Source organism: Cephus cinctus, unplaced genomic scaffold, assembly GCF_000341935.2.
Source record: "Cephus cinctus unplaced genomic scaffold, Ccin1 Ccin1_scaffold0013, whole genome shotgun sequence".
NCBI lineage: Eukaryota > Metazoa > Arthropoda > Insecta > Hymenoptera > Cephidae > Cephus > Cephus cinctus.
The window spans coordinates 431,006-458,331 of NW_014332762.1; the positions used below are offsets into that span (position 1 = coordinate 431,006).

At 40.6% G+C, this 27,326-nt stretch overlaps 3 protein-coding genes and 2 long non-coding RNA genes across 18 annotated transcripts in view; 3 read left to right on the forward strand and 2 right to left on the reverse strand.

Annotated features, from left to right (window-relative positions):
• The first annotated feature begins 634 nt into the window (after positions 1–634).
• Positions 635–13,606, forward strand: LOC107264689 (serum response factor homolog). 6 transcript variants are annotated; one of them, XM_025082150.1, is made up of 5 exons: positions 638–1,278; positions 2,419–2,670; positions 8,284–8,389; positions 9,278–9,403; positions 12,808–13,604. In XM_025082150.1, exons 1-5 carry the CDS (start codon positions 811–813, stop codon positions 12,897–12,899), a joined length of 1,044 nt encoding a protein of 347 aa, XP_024937918.1. In that variant the 5' UTR covers positions 638–810; the 3' UTR covers positions 12,900–13,604. The 6 variants fall into 6 exon arrangements, 4 of the variants coding, with proteins under 4 accessions (XP_024937923.1, XP_015588651.1, XP_024937918.1 ...); XR_003058932.1 differs by having other exon boundaries at positions 639–1,278; positions 9,282–9,403; positions 12,808–13,606; XR_003058931.1 differs by lacking the exon at positions 12,808–13,604 and adding an exon at positions 11,099–11,235 and having other exon boundaries at positions 639–1,278; positions 9,282–9,403.
• LOC107264697 lies at positions 5,898–14,180 on the reverse strand. Its single transcript, XR_003058940.1, has 3 exons — positions 13,630–14,180; positions 9,931–10,361; positions 5,898–6,448 (listed from the first exon to the last, which is right to left on the reverse strand). It is a non-coding gene; the product is annotated as an uncharacterized LOC107264697 (long non-coding RNA).
• A 268-nt stretch (positions 14,181–14,448) lies between these two features.
• LOC107264670 (activator of 90 kDa heat shock protein ATPase homolog 1) lies at positions 14,449–17,578 on the forward strand. 4 transcript variants are annotated; one of them, XM_015733187.2, is made up of 10 exons: positions 14,469–14,601; positions 14,673–14,745; positions 14,997–15,115; positions 15,663–15,742; positions 15,827–16,020; positions 16,105–16,225; positions 16,319–16,401; positions 16,526–16,657; positions 16,885–17,120; positions 17,217–17,578. In XM_015733187.2, the coding sequence occupies exons 3-10, from the start codon at positions 15,036–15,038 to the stop codon at positions 17,299–17,301; spliced, it is 1,011 nt and encodes a 336-aa protein (XP_015588673.1). In that variant the 5' UTR covers positions 14,469–14,601; positions 14,673–14,745; positions 14,997–15,035; the 3' UTR covers positions 17,302–17,578. The 4 variants fall into 4 exon arrangements, with proteins under 4 accessions (XP_015588682.1, XP_015588673.1, XP_015588663.1 ...); XM_015733196.2 differs by lacking the exon at positions 14,673–14,745 and having other exon boundaries at positions 14,449–14,601; XM_015733177.2 differs by having other exon boundaries at positions 14,474–14,745.
• A 354-nt stretch (positions 17,579–17,932) lies between these two features.
• The window catches only part of LOC107264896 (muscarinic acetylcholine receptor DM1), a 13,266-nt gene continuing 3,872 nt past the window's right edge, over positions 17,933–27,326 (forward strand). For 3 of the 6 annotated variants that reach the window (XM_015733704.2, XM_025082137.1, XM_015733697.2), the window contains exons 1-5: positions 17,934–18,726; positions 20,247–20,396; positions 21,311–22,112; positions 22,686–22,965; positions 23,178–23,304. In XM_015733704.2, the coding sequence (XP_015589190.1) occupies positions 21,644–22,112; positions 22,686–22,965; positions 23,178–23,304 (876 nt within the window). In that variant the 5' untranslated portion in view covers positions 17,934–18,726; positions 20,247–20,396; positions 21,311–21,643. Of the gene's footprint in view, positions 18,727–20,246; positions 20,397–21,310; positions 22,113–22,685; positions 22,966–23,177; positions 23,305–27,326 lie in introns of all 6 variants that reach the window. The other 3 variants (XM_015733689.2, XM_025082126.1, XM_015733713.2) reach the window with 2 other exon arrangements.
• LOC107264924 lies at positions 21,991–22,758 on the reverse strand. Its single transcript, XR_001537072.2, has 3 exons — positions 22,668–22,758; positions 22,197–22,572; positions 21,991–22,121 (listed from the first exon to the last, which is right to left on the reverse strand). It is a non-coding gene; the product is annotated as an uncharacterized LOC107264924 (long non-coding RNA).

A 27,326-nucleotide genomic window follows, 5' to 3' on the forward strand; every position in this document is an offset into this window, starting at 1 on the left:
GAAAAATAAAAAGAACTAACGAAAAGCATTCTTTGGCGCGTTATCACGAAAACGTAAAGCCTGTATTATCCGGCATGGTCGTAGTTCGGGTTCACGTGATTTCGCCGGTTCCGTCAAAATCTTAGTGGTGGTATTTATAATCTGTAGCAAATAGCAGTGCCGAGAAATTTTCGGGAGCCAGTGTCGTATCAATCGCATGTAGAAACCCTGAGCGACGAAGGGAGAGGCGGGTAGGAAACGCTACTGTCAGTTGGATTGGTGTTTTGCCGCGGCGCGCCGTGCGACCATTCGAAAAGGAAGGACCACCTCTGTTCACCATATTTGGCGAACTTTCCCTAATATGGTAACGTCTACTTCTAAATATGGCAGCCGGGGACGCCCTCTCTCCGCGCGATGTAACACTCCGCGTGTTGAAAGAAGACGATATTCTAGGTTACGAATGAATCGCCTAAAAAATAAGAGCGAGCCAATTGAAAGTGGATGTTCTTAGGAATTTTTTGATTATGGTAACAACAATTAATTCCATGGAATAATAGGTGTTCCCGAAAGGGTGGATTACTTTTTAGAGGCGCACTGGAGTCGTGGTGGGGGTAAAGTGAGCGTTGCGCGCCGCGGAGGCACCGCGTTTGCACGTAGGTCAAGTTACGATGCTCGGCGCGCATTCAGGTCGCGGGTAGCGCTCGTACCGTGCGCATCGTTGTCCCGTGGTGCTCTAGATGATCGATCACGTGGGAAGATCGGCGTCAAGTTCTCGCGATAACGGGGTGAGAAAGGGCCGACAGGCAGGGAATAAATGTGCGCGCGTCCGTGATGGACAACCCTAGCGGCGGAAGGGACAGTCGTTATTCGACGAGCCTGGGCTACAGCATGGGAATGATGGGCAGCGACGCTGGGTCGGAATTGTACGGCCGGCCGTCCACCTCTCAGCTCGCAGGTTCGCAAATCGGCCGTGGCGGCGCCACTATGATGACGGCTGCTGCGACACCCGGCGTCGCAGTTCAGCGCGGCATGAAACGCTCGTCCTCGGACGTCTGCTTCGACGACGGGAATGCCCGGCAGACAGGCATGACGCAGCCACAGGGCATGCCAGGCATGCCTGGCGATTGTGTCACTGAAAATCTAGACGAGTCCTTCACGAATCTTGGACAGCCCAAGAAATCACCGCCTTCAAATGGCAAGAAAACTAAAGGGAGAGTTAAGATCAAGATGGAGTACATCGATAACAAGCTTAGGCGATATACTACCTTTTCCAAGAGGAAGACTGGCATTATGAAGAAGGTTAGTATCGGAGAGGATGAAGGCTCTTGATGATATCCTGTGCCACCAGTTTACGTGTTTTGTTGAGAGTGTCAGTGTTCATTTTAGTGTTGTCGAACGTGCGATATAGGAGGTTGTATAGGCCAGTGTAGTGTCCGCTGTGACGGATATAAAACATGCATGACGTATCAATGATAACGTGGAATTACGAGTGATGAGCTACGTTGGATTCTCTGCTATGGGCTTTATTGTTCTTACCGTAACTCTGATACTCGTATCTCTTGAGTTTTCCAAGCCTGTTGTTCCTAATCTACTACTTCTCTCTAACTCCATCCTAACCTGGTTCTGGTTTACAACTTCGTAGGATCACGTCGGTGATAGACTCTACGCACATGCTTTCTGTCAACGACTAAAGTTTACCAGTTTCATGTGAGAATTGATATGTTTGTAACTAATCTTAGAAGCAAAATAAATCTTGGAATAATATTTCATCGTGCTGTGAATATAACCTAACCTAACCAAACCACGATCTAAGCATAATTCACTTTAAGGGTATTTTTATTGTAATTTAATCCATAAACTAATCTTGAATGGCAGAAATTATTCGCTAAACACTGTATAATAACGCACCTAAACGATATCGTATTTAATTCTATAATTATAATGAAAAACATTCGAATTTTGTGTATCTGTACGAATGTAAACAATCACCTACATGATATATATACATGTATACATGATATAATCAATAATTTTATTTGCAGTCAATTTAACGTTAAAGAGATTCACATAATTCAACGATTCCTTTTCGCTCTAACAAAAATTAATTTGTCATACCCAACGTCGAATATTACGTATGACAATGCAGAATAAAGTTGTTAATACTTTCTAAGAGAGGTTAGGGCACCATAATCATTGTATAAATTATAGATTAAGTAAGTATGCGCATGAGATAGAATTCGAAATTGTAAAAAGCATGTATATTTATTTAGTATCGTTGACAAATGGAGCTATTATTTATTTACTGGTCAGAGTTATGCTCCGTTCGCGTGCTCCAAAATAAAAAATTAATCTATAAATTGCACTATGATACTTGAGCCAGTCCAGTATATCAGGATAGATAAAAAGATCAATACAAGAAAGAAATTCTTTGTCTTCCAGGCGTACGAGTTGTCGACACTAACAGGCACGCAAGTGATGTTACTAGTAGCAAGCGAGACTGGCCATGTGTACACCTTTGCGACGCGCAAGCTCCAACCAATGATAACCAGTGAGGCCGGCAAGGCGTTGATTCAGACCTGCCTGAACAGTCCTGACCCACCGCCATCGGGTTCCTCGGGAGATCAGCGCATGTCAGCGACAGGCTTCGAGGAGACCGAGCTCACGTACAACATCGCCGACGACGAGCAGAAAGTAAGGCAACTGGTGTATGGCTCGCCGCACGGGGGCGCTCTGCACGGTGGTTACCCGGGCACCGGGGCGCCATCTGGTGCGCAGCACGCGCCACCCCCGCACGCGCAGCATGCACAACATGCGCATCTGATAGCACATGCGCATGCGGGCTCGCCTAGCTCGCACCTCGTGCCGTGCTCGAGCCCTGGGCCAATGCTGGCCGCTGGACCGTATCAACAGTCATGTCCTTCGCCACTGCCACCACCCCACGCAACTTATCATCCACACATGTCACACTCGCACCCCCAACGGTAGTAAATGGTACCTACTACTCGCGATGATGTCAAACCGGTCGGTCGACCACCCGACTGTTACCCGGGCAGTTCAACGCGCGTGGATAACAAGCTCGTCGTCAGGAATTTACCTATCGCGGGTTAACGCTGAACGCTCGTTCACTGGTACATGCGAAAGGAAAGTCTCGCGTATCGGCCTACGTGGCTACGAGGAAGTCAGAGTTTTTGCACTTTAGCCGCTCCGAGGTAACGCGATCTGCAGTTCTCACGTAGTGCGCGAAATCGAAGGGCCGCCGCGATAACCGATCTGGGACCGTATAAGGGGTTGCTTCGGTTTTTACAGTGACTTTCACTCGGTACCTCTAATAATTTCTTTCTTAGGTCCTTAGTGTTATATGTCAGTTAGTCCAAAGAGACCTCTCAGCTGCGGGGTTACGCAGGATATTTAAGCGACGGTATTCTTCGTGCTGAACGATTCGCGAGTTGTGCTAGTTCGTTTTTCTTTTTTTTTTTTAATTTTTTTTTTTTCTTACGTGCGACACGAATCCAAAAGGGCGTAAGGTAGAAGAGGCTGATTGTGAGTGTGTGAGAGAGAGAGAAGGATCATGGTTGAAAGTTAGAGAACAATTGAGGGTGTGAATGTGAGAATATTTAGGAGAGAAAGTTTATAACATTTACATTAGAATAGGGTAGTAACTCATGTGATGATTTACTTGTACAGTCGAACACTTTGTTATTTTGACTTAATTTATAGCTTATTTATTAAAAAAAAAAAAAAAAAAAAAAAAAAAAAAAAAAATTTAACTTTATTCCCATCTCGTCGGTATAAGAATAAATCGCGAGGATGCTTTATTATGAAATCGGAAATTGGCGTCGATCTTCGGGCGAAGAGCGAGCGTTTCCAGAGTCGTAAGATAAATGTATACAGAGATGTGGTCCATACCATTATGTAACAGAAGATCGGTCTAGGTGCAAAAGTGACTTAGCATTCAATTATTCGCGTGTGACGCGATAACGAGTCTTTTGATAATTTACGCGCTACTAATTCGTATAGTCGAACCGACGACAAAAGAAAGAACACGACTGCGGAACGATCGTTTAGTTATTTAATTCAATTAATAGGAATTTAAATCGCGCACGTATTGCGTCACCGTACGCGTTCTTATCGACATAGGTATATTATTATTATTTTTGTATCCCCCTGACACTTCAATCAAATTTATATGTTTAGGCAGATAATCTCACGCGACCGTATTCAGGCTCGATAGGGATTCTCAGCCAGCTAAGAGCAGCAGAATTAAAAAAGAAAATAGTATTTCTTAAGATTAATGGCAGGGAAGGACAACGATAATTTCCCAAAAAAAAAAAGAGAGGACACAAAATACATGGAAAAAAAAACAAAAAAGAAATCGAAAAGGTCACGAGTCCAAGCCAGTAGGGCCCAGTGGTGCACGCTTCGTATTGTTACACAGTATTGTTGTGCATCGTTTTGTCGTACATTCTTGTTGCATTGTACCGTCTTGTGTTGGAGTGGCATGTGTAGTTTTTGTTTGTTTGTAGCTTAAGTAGCTAGTACTTAAAAAAAAAAGAAATCCGTAATTTTATTTCCAAAATGTCCCACCCACCCTCTTCTCGTCACGTCCACGTCACACCGACCACTTCATCTTATCGTCGTCATCGTCATCGTCGCTCCCCGTGACGTCACTTAACGAAACGATAATTTTTTTTGTCTCTTTAATTCACGCGATACGCCCTATCGTAATTACAGTACAGGCCAGAATTTTATCCCGTTATAAATACCGTGACTCATTTATATCTATAATCCTGTATCCTGTCGTATGATTTTTTCGTATTTATCCTCCCTCCCCCCCTACCCCACCCTCCCCTCCCAGTCAATTCCCTAAAAAAATGCTGCATGCGTATGTTCGTTTTTTTGTCCATTTGTATGATTTGACAAAGCGAAAAGGAAATGCTCTGCTACCACAGGCAAGGAAAAGAAAAAGAAAAAGATATATATATATATATATATATAAAAAAAGTCAAACGAAAATATATACAGACACACATGTTTCCCTGTCGACACGCAGAGAGTACAAATAATAACGATATTAATCGTATATGATAATTGTAAGAAGCGGTCAACGCCTGGTATGTATCACACGTGTACATATGTACTGTAAAATACTGTGATAATATTTATATTGCGTTTATATACCTTCTTTAACAATACAACCGTACGATCGTTACTATTATGAGATTTGATTTTGGTATAGCTATATATATATATATATACGTATATGTGCATATATAGTATACTAGCTGAATTCAGGTAGGTGAAATCGTTAGTCGTAAAAGACAGTGATTACGAAGGAGAAAGAATTTTAACGTTTATCTTAAGCGTTCGTATAATCATCCGTTTGAATTTCCCGGCAATTTTAACGGTCTCGTGTCTGACGCTTCTCGGGAGTTATTCATTGTCATAGATTAAGTAGACGTATGCGCCATCTTTGTATCCGCACGATCGTATGTCAGAGCCAAGATGACAATTGTTATTGTCTCTCGTTGCGGTTCCAACGCACGTGGTTAACGGTCGAGGAGTGAGTTCGAAGTTTGAAAAAAGAAATATATTTAATTTGAACGCTCTTGCGCGTCCGGACGTGAGAGCGACGCAGCGTGCACGCTGCCCGAAGGTAGAGGCCTTAACGAGACGACGCGATTTTAAAAGGTCGAAAAATCTTTTCTTCCATTCTTTCATCTCTCTCCCAGCACGCGCAGTGGGTATTCGGTGCGGAAGAGCGAAAGGTAGGTATACGTACAGTAGGTGCAATGCGCCACGACGTCCCGACGGCTTGTTGTCCTCGATAGTCGGGGAGGGTGTTGCGCTATTTTCAGGAACGTTGATCTTTAATTGGAGCCGAGAACAATTATCGATGGGGCAATTGAACGAATAGCTCTCTGTAAAACGGTGCCACAGTCGATCAGCCCGTTCGCGGAATTCAACGGACTCGAAAGTCCCGCGCATTGCCTCTCGAATTGTCGTTCGCTTTACGTTGAGCGTGTAGGGACGTTAAACGTTTAAAAAAGGCTGTACAAGCGAAGGAGTCGAAAGTGTAAGCGGTTGTAGGACTCGCTGTGAAAAATACAAGAGATTATTGTTACTGAAAGAAATGTTCATTTGTCATGATTAAGAGAAAAAATCGTAACTCGGTAGTTGCCAAGTTTTTCAATTGAGATTTGTGCAAGCACGCAACGAAGAATAAGAATGAGAGAAAAAAAGCAGGTAAAAGATTTTATGGTTATTTATTTATTTATTTATTTATTTTTTTAATGAAATTCATCATGTCTCGTACACGTGCGTCAGTTGCGTAGGTTATTTTTTGTTGCTTCGCCGTCCGCCTCGACTCTTGACCGTCGTGTTTTTTCTCGTTGACGATAGGTGTCGTTAGCTGTACCGGAAATCCGCAAGCTCCTCGATTCCCCTCGTTTCTCTCGGTACCGCTGGGAAGCTACGAGCAAAAGAAAGATGGCAGGGGTCGAAGCACGATTTACGACTGAACAAGGCGATCGCAACGCGAAGGCAAAAGCTAAGCGACTCGCGAGCACCCAGGTGCGCACACGCACCCATGGAAGGTGGAAGCAGAACTCCATATACGGTCACCTTTGTCAAAGCCTGGTTGTCGCCATATACAGGCAATGTTCGCGATGCCAGACACTTATATAGAGTCCGACTTAAGAGTCAGGAATGCCGCTTTTTATCGCGCCTTCTACCCGCCTGCAGTAACGGGGTGATACGTGACGCGGAAACGTTGAATCTCATATTTTCGACAAAAGCGACCGTTATGAATTTTTTTTTATTAAAGAGAAGAGAGAAAAAAGGCAATTCGACAAATCTCAAGAGGACGTTACCAATGGCACCACGTTCAAGGAAATAAATACGTTCCGTGAATTTAGTTAAGGGTAAGGTCCCTTGTTACAGGGGAGAAAGTAACGTAAGGCAAATACAGCCGTGTTTTTCGTTGCACGGTAACGTTCAAAATTCAGTTTTACTTTAATTCCTTCTCAGAAGATACATTAAACGTTGTATCGAATCGTACCGTGAAGATTCATCTCGGTGTGACGTGATTGCTGATATAAAATAGCACGTAAAATTATTTTTTATATTTCTCAGAATTGGTCATTTACCGGGTGATACGATTATACGTATGCGAAACTGGTCTAGGGATAAGCTAGCTTTACTTTTTTTTTCCTGTACTCCCACCCGAGATTGCTCGAGATACATTTGGTGGTTCCACTTGAATCGACTAGTTTTCGTGACACCGCGAGACTTGCTAAAGCGCACGAGATCGTCAACGACGCAATCCGAAAACGTACGCGAACTTTTCACGGCGAAAAGAGATTTTCGTGTTTGATACAGTCTGGATTAGTTTGAATATACTTTTTTTTGGTGCCTCGTAAAAATTTGGATCGATTCGCGAAATAGGTTAGAGACGAGTGGTCGTGGATAAAAAAAATTTCTGACACACGAACGATGTCGAAAATTTATATAGGCCTCACGCTATGCTTATTGAACCTGTCATACGAAATCACGTCAAAGTGCTTACGGACGTTGGTGACGTTGAATGGATCGGGAAGATGGGATAACGGTGAACGAATAAAATTCGTGAGGAAATTCAAGAGAATCATTTCTGGAAGTACACTCGCGAGTTCACTCGAGCGGATGACCGTATAAGGAGCGAGCAAGCATGCATCTCTCCCCGCTACGTTTACACACATACGCACGGATCGTGGAACTCATTTAAGCGATCAGTTCATCGATTTCAGTTACGAAATACCTTAAACGATATCACTCGTTATGGATGCCATTTGTATCAGCAGGAAAGAGTTCGGGAAAGAAGCACGAAACGAGCAAAGCTTCGACGCGGTCGAGTCAGGGAAGACAAAATGGCAATGGATTCACGAGAGTACTTTGTTGTATACGAATTGAAGAAAAAAAAAAGGTCGGGAACGGTCGGATAGGTTCGTGAAATTTATACCTGCTACGGGCGGTGGGGTGAGGGGAAGGTTCGGGGTATACGAATATTCAATCTACGCGACAGACGGAACACGAGGAATCGAACCGGCGCGCGTTCGTAAATTCATTTTTTTTTAACTCTTGAAATTCTACTTGCCTCTAGCTTAATCGTATGGCTGCAAAAGTACTTTCGCCTGGCGGTAACCCGTAATTGTGGCTGCGAACCCTTTTCACGGCACGTCGTAACTCTCGCCGTGTCTCCCTGGCACCGTTCACTTTCGACTTTGAAAAACTTCATTCGTAACAGGTGGAATCTCGCGCGTGTTTCAGGAGGACGGGACGTCGCCGAGGTCGGACATCTGCGGTAACGAGAGCGAAGGGGACACCAGCGACGGGGAGTCCCCGGTTTCAAAGGACGCCACGAAAAATCATGCAGGTAAAACCAATCATCTCGACTTTGTGAAATTACAATAATTTTATGTATATATGTATATACTTTGCAATTACCCTGCTACTGGCATCTGCACAGTGTGTCTCGGCTATAGATCTGCGATCTACGACGCTATCACGTTTATCCCATTATCCTTATTCGTATGAGAGTCACGATGTTATTTGCGCGGGAAAAACAAACGGCTAATCAATAAAATCGTGACGGTTAACTGCTACCGTTAATTATATCAAATCGTTCCTACGACGATGTAACGGGTGTGTCTATTATATTTTTATCGAGAAAATCCATTAATCATCCTGTAAGATTTTTCATTGAATTTCATTGTCTTGAATCGAACTACGGTGAATGTCTCGCTAGGATTCATGTCAACTGCCACGAGTCTCTTGACGACTTGGTAACGTCGCATAAAAGCATCATGGAAAATCGTTAGAGTACCGGGAGGCACTTGTAATGCGAAAAGCGTGCGAGCGATGACGGGGTTGTCCGTGTAGGGGAGTCGGTAAGGAGTCGTACGGTTCGCGATGACCAAACTGAGACGACAACGCGCTGCCTAACTGGGAAGTAGGATCCGGTCGAAAGCCGGGCTCGATGCAGGTGTACACATAAATATCGATGCTAATGTACCCAGTGGATCCAATCGGATTCGATCTCGGGATGAAAATTCTACCGGTCTTTTAGCTCATTTCGAGAAGTCTCGAGAGACGTCTGCTGCGACGTTCCTTGTATTAAATGATTGATATGAATGTTTAACCTGGATAAATGCCACTGAATTATTTTATACTATCTCATTATGACTTATATATATATATATATATATATATATATATATTTGTATACTATACCAAAGACTCTTTGTTCTTTTCTTGTTCTCAGCTAGCATGCCTTCCTTTCCTACTGGCATGATGTACCAAATGCCACAGAGCGTAGTATACTCGCCAAGTCCTGGTGTTTTACTCAGCATCGGACAAAATGGACAACCCGTACAAATATCCCAAGATGGTGAGTATTGTCTTCGCGTTAACTTATAACACAAGCATCACGAGTCGCTTGTAATTTACGTTACGATTATTATAGGTCTGACGTCTAATTTTATAGTTATACTTAAACACGGTTTGAAATAGTAACTCGTATAGGCGAATATGGCTGTTACGTATAACATTGATGGTATGAAAGTTTGGAAAATTTTATCTTCGTAAAAAAAAATTCTCCTTACTCCGAGCTGGAACGAAACGTTATCAGTCTCGAATTTCCTTAGTTTCGCGATAACGTAACTTATGTCAGTTCCGGGAATTTTTTTTCCCAACCACAATTACCCATGACCGCCAAATTCGTAAACGGGAAAACCCACGTGCATCGCACTAGCTGGTACAAGAACTTCGACGCTATGAAAATGCAGACCTTAACGTGATTTTAGACATTAAATCTCAAGGATGAGGATCTTTTTATCGATAAAAAAAAGAATATTCGAACGTGCGAAAATGAGTTATTGGATATTTCTAGAGTCCCGTGTATACGGGTGATTATACCTTATGCATATATCCACGTTACATTGCTGCCACGAGGAAACCATAAATTAGAAACACTGTCCCCTTCGCTCTTCTGTCCTCCGATCCACGCTTTAGACGTGTAACGCCATTGGTGTGTCGACAATTTTCCACTCAAAATTTATGCGCACTCGACATGAGGAAATTCACGCCATAACCTCCTTGTGTTATTCGAGCCGAGTTATTCGTCGCGCATCCCTACCAGCGTTCTACGTCATAGACGTGGTAGGAAGGGACGTGAGTCTAGACTCGAGCTCCTACGTCTAGAGGTCAAATAAGCTTAGTGACAAAGCGAGCGATAGTTTTTAAGTGTTTTCCATGGCTCCACAACAGCCCCGAGGCTACGCGTTGTAGGTTGACTGGGCTAAAGCTCGGGCCAGACGTCGGCCGTCGGTAGACAACTTGAATCGCTACTGTAACAAATATATTCAATTGAATTAATGCTCTTTAATTATATACACTGTTGGAATATATTTTCTCGGTATAAGGTAATACCGTGAAATTTTTTTTGTAACACCTCATTACTAATTAAAAAGTACTGCATCGCGATTTAACATGGCACTACATTATTTCCATGTAAGCGTATCGAGTCAGTGCCATAAACGCGGCGATACTTTCGTAATTTGTGTAAATATCTCGTAGAAAATGGTGTCTATATATACCGGGAGCATGGACTATCCCTCATCATGGAAAGGTCATATATTTACCAGACACAGCTTGCTACTGTGACGGTAGATGAAAAATTTATCCATAAAACTTTTTCTCCCTTCCCATATTCACGTGTCAATGTTATTATCGATATATATGCAAAAGCTCGCGATTCTTGAGCAACGTAATTATTTCAATTCCAACTTCAATTGAGTGCCGCTAATTAAACGAGTATCTCGCCATATCAACTTGAGTTTCCATAGCACTGTCACGGTATATGGTAATTCTCTTGTAATTCATATATGTATAAATGCATAGCGTAAACGTTCCGTCGCAATACGATGTATACAAGTCGGGTGCACGTGCGCTGAGAATAATGCCGTGCATTTTCTCGCACGAGAATAAAGGTCATCGCTCAAGCGAGAATCGTTAATACTACGTAGAAAATATATACGAGGGGAATGAGAAGAGGGAAAACATTTTTTTATTCATTCTTTTATAGGCGCGTCGTCAGGAAATTCCGGCCAGGGAAATCAGCCGTTCATCACGATACCTCTGAACGTAGCAATGAGCGCGGCTGGCTTGTCGTTGCCGTCGGTCACGTCGAAATCGTTGTCGCCGCCCCGTTCGAATTCATCGACGTCATCAAATCCGGATCTTCCCTCGGATCTCAGTAAGGACCGGAAGTGAAGTGCAGTGGACGAGTGTACGCGACTGTTTGAATAAACCCAAGAAACACGAGCCACGTGTACGCAGCAGCCTTCGACACTGAGTTTTATTATGATAATAGAGTGTTGCATTGTGGGGATGGTCTTGTTAATTCCAACTACTGAATTCCACGGTTCGAGTCGTATTGTCGATTTCGCTTTAACGGTCAGTTCACAACGCTGACTCCTAGTCGTCCTTTAGTTGGTACCTTAGGTTAAGGGCTGAGCAGTGATTGAAAAATGTTTTTTTTTTTTCTTTCAGAAAATCCAAAAATTGAAGGTTACGTAACACGTGTGAATTTTTTTTTTATCGTCTTCCTACATTCTTCTTTTTTATACCGTCGTAAGTTCAATTCGAATTCATCGCGAGAGTTTAGTGCCAAGTCGTGATAAAATGGCGACAATCATCCGTAAGAAAAAATCCCGTTCCTATTACCGCCTAAGAGAATTTCCTCTAATAGCCAAACTGTCACTCTACGTCTGGAGCGTCGTTTGAAGAAACGGCGCATTGAGAATGTTTACAGGGTACGGCTATCCTATTACGTGTATCTAAAGTGAAGTGAAGTACAATTACGGAACCTGTTGGAATTCAGGATGTTGACCTTTTTTTTTCATGGGGTTTGGAGGATATTTTTACTTAGTCATTATGGGGACGATACGATTTGACTGTGGATCTTATCGTGGTAGAAGGACAGCAATTTAGATATATTGAGTATCTTGTAACGATTGATGCTTCTTTGAAAATTAAACGTATTCTTTTTTGTATACCATTTTACTCGCCGACGCAACGGCGCCTGTAACTAAGGACAGGAGATTTTTCGCACAATTTTCAATCTTCTTCGCTGTCGTCAAAAGAGTCATGGAAGATTCATGAATAATCAAAATTATTCAAAATTCTGGACGAATTTTTTATTTGGATTTTCGAAAAATGTGACTGCATATAATTAGTATGTTACTACGTATCTACTGCTTTACGTATATCGTTCGGTGACTGTCGATTGTCCCAGCTGATTTCGAAGGGGAGGTATTTTGAAAGGCGAATAAAAAAAAAGGGAATTAAATCCATCTGTAAATATGGACCGAGTGTCCCACAAAACGAGCAATAAATGCTGGCTACTCGTTATAACTCATAAGAATATTATATTAATAACAATGATGTTAACGATGAATATGTACAGTACCTTAACAGACATGTTATTATATTTTATATATGTATACATATAACTTTTTTATTACTCGACTCAACTGAAGTATTGCGCCAAGGATGTTTGTAACATGTTGTAAATGAATGAAAATGAAAATATATAACGGCACGTATCACTGTTAAATTTCGCTTGTTAGTGTGACGGTGATGTGATCACTAGGAAAAAAAAAGGAAGAAAAAATTTATATAATTATTTTTCACGCTAAGATGGACGCTCGGGATTGAGGGGAATTTATCGTTTGTATTGTCTTTCGAAGAATTTTCTATGTCAGTTCATCTAGTATCTTCCATTTTCTATAGGTATTTTTGTACCGACTGCCGATAGTCCTTGGAGCGAGACACGACTTCATCGACGGTGCTGCGTTAAATCGCTTCAGTTCTGCGAAGGATAGAACTTTGTACCAACAGTTGATTGAATTAATGAAAATTATCGAAACTTTACATTTTTAATGTAATCGTACATTAAATAATCTTATGAAAATTGTCTTTCTTTAATTCCTTTCTGAATTTAATTCTTATTGTGGATAAAAACACAAGTGGGTATTACCTGTCGTGCGATATTATTTATGTTACAGATTTTATTGATTGGTTTCATGAATTATTAATAATGTTCAGACTGCGGAACAATAGTTAGGTTAGGTTTATAGATATGTAAAGCTCATATAACTATAAGGTAATAATGACTCATTTACAATTACAGATCGTACCGTCATAGTATATTGCGCACTGGGTAAGGAATGGGATGAAATTTTAACTTGATTTGTTATTTGCATCGATGCAATTATTTCGCGATCAAAGAATGTCTCGATGAATTACAAGGATTATTGGGTTACAAATGGAAATATCTTTTGATACGGGTCTATGAATTATGTACGATAGAAGGTATGCCCATTCTGGTGCTAGTTTACGAGCGAGGATGCACGAATTTTAAGAACTTACACGAGAATACTGCAGCCAATAGTTACGTGCACAGAAGGAAAAATCTATTATTCGTAATTGTTTGAACAATTCTAATTCGCATACAGATTCATGAAACGATTGAGGATATTACGAATTAAAACTTGTTAGTGGTGCGTGAAATGTTTTTCTACTGCTGAGTCGTAATTAACAATAAAGAATTACCTGTGGTATAAATAATGTATATCGGCCATGTTGTTTAAACCTCTCAGACATTAGGCCCGCCCTTTTCATTTCTTTTTTTTTCTTCACAGCATGAGGCAAGTATTGCTCCGCCTACGTATAGCTCACTGCACCAAGGGGAGATCACGGTGCCACCTAGTTAATGCACTAGCCATACTTTTCTTCCCTGTAATTGTAGCCAAGTACTGGAATTCTACGTCCCGCCAGAATTCATGAGATGAGTTTATTTCATCATCGCGCGCCATCTGTTTTAAGAAGGGCGTCACTACGGAACCGAGTCTATTATTGGAGAGACGAAAAACTTTTGATAAAATAATAAAGTCTTCACGGAACATAAGCAAATGCGAAATCTATGAATTATTAAAAACTGACTGCCAATTTGATTAAACAATATCAATAATTCCATACCGTACGTCGGTTCGTTAGGAATTATCTTTTCCAGCATTTCATTGTTGACTTCTATGGATTTTTTTCCCTAAAGTTTAGCAATAACCACCGTCACGATAATGTGGATACAATTATTTTCTTAATTTATATCAATTTTTGGATGTGCCATTCGGTGATGTATTAATTTAATATTAATTTATATTAATTTAACTTTTCGTTTGCGTCAGTTGCGTTGGCAAATAAAATATATCTTCGTTAAAGTATTTTTATCTTCGTTCCGGCATATTAGACGAAAATAGATCACTATGGAACTTTACATGATTGATAATCATTCCAACTGTTATCTTACGCGAAACTCAATATACCTTAAGAGTAAACCAGAGGCCGCTATTATCGCATGCAATAGAAATTCATGTCGTTTTCAATCTTTATGGCGAGTTAGTCGTGTTTGAAGTTTCCAGAAAGTGCCTGATCAACGAGTTCATCTCGTTGGTTACAGTTCTAACCAGGGTTACGACAGTCAGTCTATTCGAGGAACTGAGTGGTTTGACACTGCCGCTGTAAAAAGTAATAATATTGTACTTAGATAGATCAATTCTACACGAATTAACACCAAATTTCTTTAAACTTAACCACAGTTCTACGATTTGTAAAACGAAAGGCTGAAAACTTGTATACTTTCTTACATCAATTTCGGAGATCCATTCACGCGTAAGTTCAATGATTATTCAAAAATATTGAAAATACAAAGTATTGTATCAATCTCATAAATTCTTTTCATCAGGTTATGTCATTTCGCAATATAGTTTTGTAATGGTTCTTCGTTGGCAGTGACTGATTCCACCATATTCTAGGTTATATTTCGTGATTCATGCTTTACAAACTGAAAACTATTTTGTAAATTTAAAAGATCATTACTGGAAGTCACGTATATGTGTTTTTATTAATTATATGTCTTTTAGATATTCTCAAGCCTTCAATTTGGCCTTTTGTTGGTGAATATGGCGAAGTGGGGCGAAGGAGACCCTCGTTGGATCGTAGAAGAAAGACCTGATGCTACGAACGTCAATAACTGGCACTGGTGCGTTCATCAAATATATATTGTTATATATGTTATTAACTTACCTTTTAAACAGTTAAATCACTTTTTGAGATTTTTCGTTTTATTTCCTTCGTATTTCTTAAACGCCCACACTGGCATTATCGTCCGCTAGAAAGAACTGTCGTTTACGCATGTTATGAATTTATTTCGAGTCGTTTCAAAATTAAGTTATGCCAGTGTTCGTCATTAATATTAGAAGAATATTAAAACTGCATCTACTAGTTGGCATACACTTGACTTTGTAAATATGCAGATGCTCAATATTGTTCTGGTTCAAATGTGTCTACCGTTGTGTATACATAATTCTAAGTATACGAACGGGGTTACGCAATTCATATTTACGATATATACTGGGTGTGCTCCGAAATTTACTGACAGTACTGTAAAAGTAATTACATCTCTCTTAGATGCGTATAGTTGGATAAAGACATAGCATTGGTTACAGTACTGTCAGTACATTTCGGAACACACCCACTGTATCCGTTACATCGCTAGAATTGAATTCAATTTTCATCTGATTCTGTAGGACTGAGAAAAACGCCTGTGCTTGGTCTCAAGAGAAGATAAAGGAACTCTTTTTAAATTTAGTCATTGAAGGAGACGGTGGTAAGTTATTCCTATTAAAATGAAAACAAAAATATTAAGAAGCGTGTGTATAGTAGCGATTAAAAAATTGCAATTTATTTTTAGTTAAATGCACTGTGACGGAGGTAGAAAAATGCGAGGGTGAAGCCGTAGCAAATAATAGGAAAGGAAAATTAATTTTCTTCTATGAATGGAATATTGTTCTCAAGTGGGTCGCTGATACGAATTCTGATGAGAAGATTGAGGGAAAAATTAACATTCCGAATCTCTCGGAGGAAAATGATGTATCTGAAGTAGATGTGAGTTTTAATCAACTGTGCAGAAATTATCTTCATATACATATATATAATCATTGTAATAATTATATAACGCTTTGTTCATAGATCGTAGTCACTCTTAAGGATAGTACCGACGAGGGTGAAAAAATAAAGCATTTTCTTCATACTAAAGGAAAGGATACCATCAGGACGAAATTAAAGCAATACGTATCGTCTTTAAAAGAAGGTACGTCTAGAAATCCAAGTATTCATTATGTAAGATGGAAGTTTTGGAATTATGGAATAAGATATTATATAACAAACTTTATTATGTTTACAGAATTTTCAAAAGGCATGATTCTTCCAAAAAAGGACAGTGTTAAGGATAACATAAAAAATATCACGTCAGGTTTTAACGTCAAGGTAAACAATTACACTTTGATAGTCCATTGCACTATCCAGGTTTCCTGAATATCTTGTACATCTATAAAGATTATATTATCACACTCCGACGTGGTTATACTACAATTTCGTTCCGAATTTGCAGATGCAAATGAATTCAGTAGTCACAACGAATAACAAGAGTCCCGGATGTAAAATTTCAACGACGACGATTAAGCAGCAACAGAAGTTCCAATGCAGAGCAGAAGAATTTTATAATGTCTTCACTTCTGTAGAGGTATGTAGTCCTTGTTAACCTTATTGATCTGTATTATATTTCTAAACGATATGAAGATATTGGTTCTTACCTAATCATATAAAGTATGCTAATTAATTAAGAGTTTACCTAGCGTTAGACCTATCTGCATAGATAATTTTCAATTATTACGGCTTTAATCGATGCCGATTACGTCTACTGCAATGCCATTAAGTCACCTTTAACCTCATTGAATCCATTTCGCGCAGATGGTACAAGCATTTACGAAAGGACTGGCCAAAGTCGATGCGAAGAAAAGTGGAAAGTTTGAATTGTTCGGCGGTAATATACAAGGGGACTTTGTGGAGCTCTCACCAACTAAAATAATTCAAAACTGGCGATGCAACCAATGGCCGTCAGGTCATTATAGTGAAGTGATCTTAGACATCAACGAAAAGAATGATCATACGGAGGTTAACCTGACGCAGACAGGTGTACCTGTGAGGTAACAATTTAATGGATAAAAATATATTTTTAATTTCCAATACCGTAAAGGGTAAATCAAATTGTCTTTCTAACAATTAACAAATTCATTTTACAGCGAAGAGGACTCTACGAAAGAGAACTGGGAGAGGTACTACTGGGACCCAATAAAGAGAACCTTCGGTTTTGGATACTTTATGTGATCTCTATATGTTCTATGGAATATTTATTTATTGATAAGTAGAACAATCGCGATATGCGTTCACGCATGTACACGCTAGAGGAACACAGGGAATGATCGCGAGATGATTTTTTGTCCCTATAGTAAGTTTACCCTTATCTCACCGCCTATTTCTTACCGCATCCCGCATAATATCAACAGCGTGAACACGACAAATGATTTTTACACGCATCGAATGTACATCCTGATCAGTATGTTATACAATAAAATCAAGTAAAAGAAGACTAATCATTCCGTAATCGCATTAGCAGTCTCTCTTAAGCACCTCATTTAAAATTATCAATAAGTCTAATCAATAGTGTAATATTAACAGTATCCCTCGTCTGTAAAATTCACTGTATTCATCAAAGACAAGTATATCTCGATTACAACAATGTCAAGAGTTAAAATGCAATAGGGTCTTGAAGCGTCGTTTATTTACCGACTGTGATGATATCTGTTAAGGGTAGCTCTAAGTGGGTGGTGTCGTGGTACTCGGAGGGTACAGGAGGTCGAGGATGAAACGAGAGGAGAAAAAGGAAGGCGAATGAGAACGAAAAAGGCCAATGTCCTCGGGCGTAGTATGAATGGGCAGAGCCGGGCCGCGAGTGCGCGCGCCTTCGAAAATCAAAATCAATGTAGTCCGCTCGCTCGGCTCCCTTGGTTCGCTCGGATTGCCCACGCCCAGCATCCATAGTCCATACTCCTCGTCTCGTTCGAGCCGCGCGAATTAACCCACCACCTCCCCAGCCCTGTCTTGTTTTTCTCTCTCTCCCCTAGTTCGCGAGTATGTGACGAATAAGCCGTGAAGAACACGGTCTGCTCTCTCCTCCTCATCTCGACAACTCTACCTCGGGATCATCTTCAGGAACGAGAATCCCAGTCTCGTCTACCTTGGATCCCAATCTTCCTCGTTTTCCTCCACTTTTTCCCAGCTTATCCAGCACCGACGTTCACGCCGCCGCCGCCGCTGCCGCCACCGCCTATACCGTTGAAGCCTGCTCCATCGGCACTACCTCGACCTCCTCCTCCTGCTCCTCAACCTCCTCCTCCTCACACTCCTACACTGTTCCATTACCTCCCATTCGTCCACTCCGCGTTAATGTGCACGTTGCACGTATTACTTTTACGCGCGTCACGCCGCTGATAGCCACAGCCTTACTGCCGAACAGCAGTAGGCATGTGAGAGTGTCGCTGGACAAGTTCCTGGATTCAGTTTAAATTGTGAAACTGATCTGGGGCCTCGTGAGTGATCCTACTGAGATACGTCGTCCTTGATTCACCTACCCTGTGCGTGTGCCAATAAATCCTCTGTAGGATGAGACCGTACTACGAGCTTCCAAGGATCCGTTCTGCACGAGGATACACTGCTTCAGGGAAAATCTGCCTCAGAACGTTAACCTCCGTTGTGCGTACTATCGTTACCTTGTAATATTATTACTCTAACCTCATTTTTGTACCTTATTATCATCGACCTAGTTTACCTGCTTTCTTGCTTTTAACGTCGATCTCTACATTCTCATTTTTTGGAAGGGTCTACTTCCTCTTGGTACGGGAGTCGCCCCTTGCGTGTCGCTTGACTATCCACCTGCCTGCCTGATTACTCGCTTCCTTCAACTTTTTCAAAGGATTCATCCTTTAGTGAAATTCAACCCTATCGTCGCCTAATGCGTTATCCATTACGCGTTACACTAATTTGACTTTCTTTTTTTTTGCTTACAACCTTTACGCTTACCTATCATCTACTACGCCCGTCCTGGGGTCGCTTTCTGAATCTCGCTCCGTGTACTCCCACGCTGTATCGTTACACACCATTTATTGTATTCTGTACGTTTTTACTTGGCTTTACACGAAATGCGTATTTATCTCTTTAAAGAAATTTCAAATCTTCTTATTTTCTGCCGCGACGACATCCTGCATAATATTCGATTACGTGTTCCGTGTGTTTTCCCAATGTGTATTAGGTTTCAGTTTCAAGTGGATAGTGATTAATCGATTCTTCATTTTTTTATAGTTTGATATTCTATTACGCTCCTTTATGTATCTAGCACGCTGTAGACCATCCTTATCATACACATTCCTTTAGCCCATCCTTAAATCATTAATAGATTGCGAAAATTATAAAATATCATTTCATTTATACAATGTGAAATTATTTGACACATTGCCTCAAAGGTGTATACTACATCGATTTTTTATATCTACCATTAATTCATTGTTACATTTCAAGTACACAGTATTTTTTCAAAACATCTGTTCGAGCTAAAAACTAATTAGTTAACCTCAAACTGTCATTGTCATAATTTTCTCGAGTTAAAATTATGAGCAGGATACGATTTGCATGAAATATATCTAAACCACAGTTTATAATTATATATTTACATTTTCTTTTATACTGGCATACCTCTCCTCACAATGCTTTAAGTAATAACATAAAACTCTTCTTGTACCCCTATGTATACGAGGCACGTGCAGCATAGAATTTTTATTCGCCCAACAAGCAACGTATCGGAAAATTATTTTTAGTTTAAAAGTAAGGAGCAGATGACGTCATAGGAGGTAAACAATAAAGTTATAAAAGTGGTACAATGTTCAGTGTGCATCCATAATGCATCGCCTTTTTATATATTATATAACAAAGCACCAACTGTCAGCCTCTCTAACTAGAACACAGTCCAACGGGACAAATAAATTCTCCACGTTAGCGTTGGAATAAACTTTGACAAAATTTTCATCGCCAATGTATTTTCCCAGGAAATGTGTACCATGAGAAAATATTAATTTATAACCTTATGCATGTAAATAGTTAATTCGTACGTCGAAACCTCCCAGCAATAATAAATGTTTCATTAGTCAAATGCAATTTTCCATATTTCAATCTGGAGCATTGATATTAATTGTGTTACATTAATGATATTATAATTACAGAAATCGAGCATGCCATGCGCACTTGAGGGATGGATACTCGTGTTGCCCACACGGTGCAACATGCATAGCCGTACACTCGTCGCATCTCATCCGCTTCTCCAGGAAGATCAAATCTTATCATGTTCGATAAAGGATTTGAGACATTACTGAGTACGAGTCTCTTAGTATGAGCATGAGTACATTACTTAGTCTATGAATTAAATGTTAAACCGGTTGTCAGAAATTGCAATTCTGTTTCGAGGTTGCTTATTGAGAACGTTGCAGACCTTATAACGTTACATATAGATACATGTGATCTCCCATTTGGTCAGTGATTCGCCATCATTTTGAGATAACACAACTAATACTTGACAATATTCGATAGTCGGTTCGCGCGACACAGGCGAATTAAATATAGAAATTTCGTATTATCTGCAGTCCGTGACGAACTTGGATATTTCTACTTTTACGCATTGCACATCTCTTCGCGACTAATACGTTATTTGCTCTTCGTTGTTGTTCGGTAACATTATAATTAGTTCATCGTTTCGTCTTTGTTAATTGTGATTTTCGTAGTTTTCCAAGCACATAAACAGTATCTTAGGAACCACAGAATTAATTCTCGTTGGAGTGATCATTCGCACCTGCCATGCTGGAGCCGTGACTCCATGATACTTGTACCTACGGAGTATCGTCACAAGTGGATCTGAATACGGATTTTGGAATTTTGTTTTTTGTCCCGCCCGATTTCTTTAGAATTGTACGCTTTTGTTTGCATCGTTCGCTAATGTATCGGCACGTCATGATCTTGTCCTCTTCCTTGATGAGAGTAGACCTGGTCGCGCAGACTCTCTATCCATGCACTGATCTGGTCCGTTTTCGTTGGAGATGAGCAAACGGCTGAGGGCATCTACATGTGTCATTTGCACTCTTGGTTGATAACTTTAAGTAGATTCTCAGAAACAGAATACCAATTCGATACTGCTCGACAGACTGAACCAAACACTGGGACCTGAAAAAAAAGAGAAAATATTGGTATAACTTCCATAATGTTAATTATTGATGAAAAAATTGGTTTGTTCCAGATTCGATGCTTTTCTCGACAAGAGCAAACCTCGTGGGATGTAGTTGACGTTGCTTCTCCTTCGAGAGAGCGTGAGCGAGAGGGAGTGCGAGGGAGGGCTAGGGAGAGGGAGTGCATGTGTGCGTGAAAGGGGGGGAGAGAGAGAGAGAGAGGGAGAGCGAGGTAGGAAGGGGGCGAAGGAGAGGGAGTGAGTGCAAATAATAAGGGTAGAAAATCGAGGAGTAACAGAGAGAGAGAGAGAGAGAGAGAGAGAGAGAGAGAGAGAGAGAAAAGCAAGGACTGGAGGATAGCATGCACAGGGAATCGTTCTAACAGAGCAGAGAGTCTGACAGACATGAACGTAACTCCGATGAATCTAACCCTGGACAATGACAGCTTCTTCAGTGGCAACGAGTCCGACAGTACGATAGCCGTCCATCGTTACTCTGTCGTAGAAATAGTGATTATCACTATTGTCGCCTCGTGTCTAAGTCTCATAACCGTAATTGGCAATAGCATGGTTATGATTTCTTTTAAAATCGATAAGCAACTTCAGACGATCTCAAATTACTTCCTCTTCAGTCTTGCCGTAGCCGATTTTGCTATCGGTCTATTCTCAATGCCCTTGTTCACTATTTCTACCGTCCTGGGCTACTGGCCCTTGGGTCCTCTCGTATGCGACACGTGGCTGGCCCTTGACTACCTCGCGAGCAATGCCTCCGTCTTGAATCTTCTTATCATCAGCTTCGATCGGTACTTCTCGGTCACGAGGCCCCTCACTTATAGAGCAAGAAGGACTACGGTTAAGGCAGCGATTATGATCGGTGAGTCCACTGAAATTTTTGAAAAATATATGTAACATGTAAGTAGCCATTTTACTCAAAATTGATACGCTGCTGTACACCTACTTTTGAAATCATTATACTCTCGTGTCTATGGCCATCGAGCCACTAGTACCGTCAAGGTAAGTAACTGCCACGACAAAGGGAAAGAGTTTTCACAGAGAGTGGATAAACTGTAGCTAGATGGCAACCGGCCATTAGACGAGCTTTGACGGCGTACAGACGCTCACAAGAGTCACCTATGAAATTTCTATTTCACTGACGTAATTTAGGAACGCTTTTCAGAGAGGCGACAGCAATCCACCAATTCACCACTGATATTCCAGCTGGGAAGTGTCTATTTTATTTTCCAATAAATTGAATTATTTAACCAGGCGATGAATTTGCTCCCAGCAATTTGCTAGGTTATGTATACATCATTGGCCTATGTAACAGGAACTCCCTGGAATATAAACTTTCATATAGGATATACTGTATCTAGACTGTCTCTATATAATTGCGAATATACGTTGCACAAAGCTCATATTATGGTTATACCTTGTCCCTTTCTTGCAGCCAGCGCCTGGGGTATTTCAGCAGTACTCTGGCCACCCTGGATTTACGCCTGGCCGTACATCGAAGGGAAGAGGACTGTGCCAGACGACGCGTGCTACATTCAGTTCATCGAAACTAATCATTATATCACATTCGGTACTGCCATCGCTGCTTTTTACGTACCAGTCACAGTTATGATTATCCTCTACTGGCGGATATGGCGCGAAACCGAGAAGAGACAGAAGGACCTGCCAAATCTTCAGGCTGGCAAACAAGACGCAAGCAAGCGAAGCAATTCAAGGTGCTTACTCCACACTTATTACCAATTTAATTAAAAAAAAAAGGGAAAACGACGCTTCGCATCCTCGTGAATCCTACATAATCAATGCTCATCAATATGACAGCCATTCACAGGATCTTTAATACTTGTTCCATGTTACACGCTGTTGCTTCTTTAATATACAAACGTCCTACTGTGTCTCATTGATCCTTATATATTTTTATTCGACGCAGCGACGAAGCCTTGGACATGGACGACTGCAAAAGACCACGAAGTGAGTCGAGCACGGGCGCCGACGAGATTAATTCCTCGCACATCGCAGCGTCCTACATGGACAACCATTATCCGCAATACAAGTCTGTAAGTAGCAAAGTAGCGCGCTTCTCATTCTTGCTTGAGCTTGCCTCGCTCCTGCGCTTCTTTCTTTTCCTTCCTCGAGGAGGTAATCATCAATGCAGTCGGACCTCGGGCACTGACAGATTTCCCTCACTGAACGTTTGAAAATCTTTGAAACTGACAGTTTTTAACCGCGACGGCAGCGCCGTCGGTAACCTGTGTATGTTTTATGTAACTCGTTAGTACGACCAAGTACACTAGTCACCCTGACTATGTCCATGGCGCTGATACGCGATTGTATGACAGTAAAGTTTAATAAAACTGTCAGTGCTGAAACTTCGTGTATTGAGATCTGTCAGTGTCCGAGGTCCGAGTGAATAAGTATGAACGCGCGACGCTTTATTATCAGTGCCATTGACATGCACGAATTTACGTGGGAAAGAATAGACGTAACCAACGAAATAGTACAAATCAACTAGTCGTCGCACGGATAATGAATAGCTCCTCGTTCATGGAATTCTCTTCGTCACAGAACTCATGTTGGTATGCATATGTGTAATTACTTTTGGAGTCACCTGTAGTAGGTATACACGTATGTGCATAATCGTCAGTATTATTGTCAGTGTCGTAATTGTTCCTTTAATGCGTAACGTCCCATCACGAGAACGGAGCCTGCCTGGAGTATGAATTTTCCAAAAGAATATCCAAAAGAAATTTTCTTACGTTTTTCTCCATCCTTCATTTTATGTCTCAATGCATACCATGTATTACATTGAAATTATTTTTCTATTGGAATTTCTTTAAACAGTCACCAATCCATGTCTACCTGACTGTTTTCAATCTCAAGTGTAAGATTTTAAAAAAACGTCACATTGCATTCCGTAGGTACGCGGGGGTGGACGGCTCGCGATAAATAGGTTATATACCAGAGCAGGTACTGTCTAGTATCCAATTCAATTTGCATTGCATTGATCACAAAAGCTTGGCAAAGCGTTCACTGGTAGATAAATTGGTACGAGTTTTCACGTTAGGTAAACGGTTTTATAGCGAATTCGTCGTTAGTCGAGGACGCCGTCGTTGACTTAGCATATCCGACGGATCGGGTGTTAATTACACGTTTGCACGATGGCCAGCGGCGACCAAGTGCAGGCGTCTAATTAATGTCGTCGGGACGTCTTGAAGGTGCAGTAATTACACATCGTTATACCACATGTATAATGCGAACGTAGCTGTGAAATTAAAAAGATATTCTTCCGTTTAATTTCCTACCGCATAAAAAATCAGGCTAAACGTTACGGGTTATTAAAAAATATATATACAATGATTATGAAATTGAAAGATATTCTATCCCAATTATGAAATTCCCTTAAAATCGCTCAATTCAGAACTTTAGCACAGTCGGTCTCTATCTGCGATGCTTGTCCGATTCTCAGCCTTCTTCACTCTTATCAATAGAATTTAGTTTATTCGCCTTTCAGTCCACTTTCTTATAAAAGATATATTGTTTACCTCGTTACACTATTGTTATACTTTATAATTCTTACAGTAACGCTTACATTGGATTTCGTTCACGTTAGCGTATAAGTCGGATATTCATTTAGCGACACGTCGAGCGGCTTCCTATATCGGGTCTCTATAGTTTTCTCTATCTATTATCTTTAAATCTCCGCCACCCCCTCTCTCTTTGTCTAATTCAATTTGTAAGTTAATTTCACACTGTCTTTCTCTCTCTCTTACACTTTTTCTGTCTTTGACTGCATCTCTCTCTCTCTCTCTCTCTCTCTCTCTCTCTCATTCTTTTTATTGACTCTTACCTCTTTACTGATATCGCTCAGTTTACCATTGAATTTAATTTACCCGCCGTATGTATAAATTACGTTATATCATTAGTGGCTTACGAGAAATAAATACTGGACTATAACGCTATCACTATAAAAATACCTATAAATACAGGAAAGGATGAATTGTCTCCGTTCAATAACATAAAAATGTCAATCTAACTTGTTGAATCGAGTAATAAAGTATATCTCTTATTTAAAATCATCAGCGATATCGTCGTAAGGAGTGATTCTTTAATGTTAGAACACCGTGTACCCCCCATCCTCCTGTTAATCCTAGATATTGCCACGCAACGTGCTCACCCACGCATTTGACAAAATGGCAGGTGCGAGTGGAATATAAGCGTTTCGATTGGACCAATCCAGTGGCCGCACTCGACAGACTGGTAACAGGGCACTCCCCCGTTATCCACCTGTGCACTAGACTATCCTACGGATAAGAATATTCCGTGTCAAGTAGAAACGAACCTGATGGCTAAGCGTATCTTCTCATTGGTCGACGCTCCGGACCCAACGGTTTTAAATTCTTATTTGAACGCGTCGCCGTATATCGTGTCTCGTGAAGTTGGCGCCGCCATTTTTCAACTTCCACAAAAATCGATAACACTCATTTGACTTTAACCCACGGATCGTTGCACTGAAAAATGCTGTTTCGATAACGTGTCTTTATTTTGAAAAAAAATATATATTTACCGATCACACACGGTGCTGCCATCTTTCGAAACTCTTATATACTTCCGAGCGGGAAATGGTCGAAGCTCGTTTATCCTTAAATACCCAGAAACTAACATTTCTACCTGCATAACCGTCTAGTATAATTTCATGAAAATTCATATAATAAAAAAGGTAAATTTTTCTTTTCTATTAATATCGAATTATATATATATATATATAGTATCCCTCATCCCGTGCATATTATATCCAAATTTTCATATTATTCTCTATACGTACGTTAGTGTTTTTACGCGACTCTCGGCTCGGTTGGCTATAATGACGAGTCTAAAGATAAAAATTGATAAAAAATACGTAAGAACATGTCCGTACCAAAGTCAACTTGGTACAGTGATTAGCACAGCGCATGTAAAATCCTGATTTACTGTATTAATCGTTGATTGGACCTTTGTAACCAGGTACGGTATACCGATATATCTATACTTATATAGAATATAGATATAATACCCATAAACGTATACCGACCAGGTTCCAACGTTCTCTCCAGTTTCGCTCCGAGTAAAATCTAGATAAGAGACACGTGATTTTTGATGTTATAATATATATGCGTGTTGGATGTTTTGAAAGTTTCTTTGCGTTGCTGAAGTTTATCGCTTGTAAATCGTTTTCAGTGGTTTATGACGACGGTGTGACGTAATGCCGATTGAACACGTGACTATGTGTCTATATATATATATAATATCCGTAGTATAACGGCCCATGACTCGTGAACGATTTTAATAATTATTTTTTCATCAAATAATATTTATCGGTATCGATCGATCCATAAGCGTGATCAATGCACTAACAGCATATTGTAAATTTTCTCAAGTCTCACTGTCGACTGGCAGATGAACACGCGGACGACCGATCGGCACGCGGCACTCGTTGCAATTCTGTTGTTGCTCTTGTCGCACGTGGTGATGGAATCGTTGCTGAAACGGACCGACGTTGGGTCGTTGGCTGTTTTTTCTGTCCGGCTGGAAAACTCGGAAATGCACCGAGGATGCAGCCCAATGCATTTTGATGCATCTTGGTTGATCGAGAATCGATCGAGCTCGTTATCTAGCGCTTACCGGGCTTTTGTTGATCGGATTGGCCCACTCTGTCGTTCTAATACCATGGATCAATATGGCGATCGGTAAGTATATTACGTGTCTTGTTTTTTCTTTTCACGACTATTATACATATAATAGTCTACAAAGAAATGATGCGTCTAATAAATACCCATACGTGTGTCTATGTATATGCTATTTATATATCAACACAGTCGAATCCTCTGCAGAGAAAATGTACACATACATGCAGGAAGCGATTTTCTTTACTTGTTGTCATTTGTTATTGAGAATGTAAGTGTTTAGGTGTAATTATGAAAAATTCGGATCGTTTCTTTAAGATTTAGATGTTTTATAGACATTTTTTTTTTTTTCATTGTTCGTGTGTTCGCAGTATATCATTGAAAGTGCACGCAATTTGAAAAAAAAAAAAAAAAAAAAA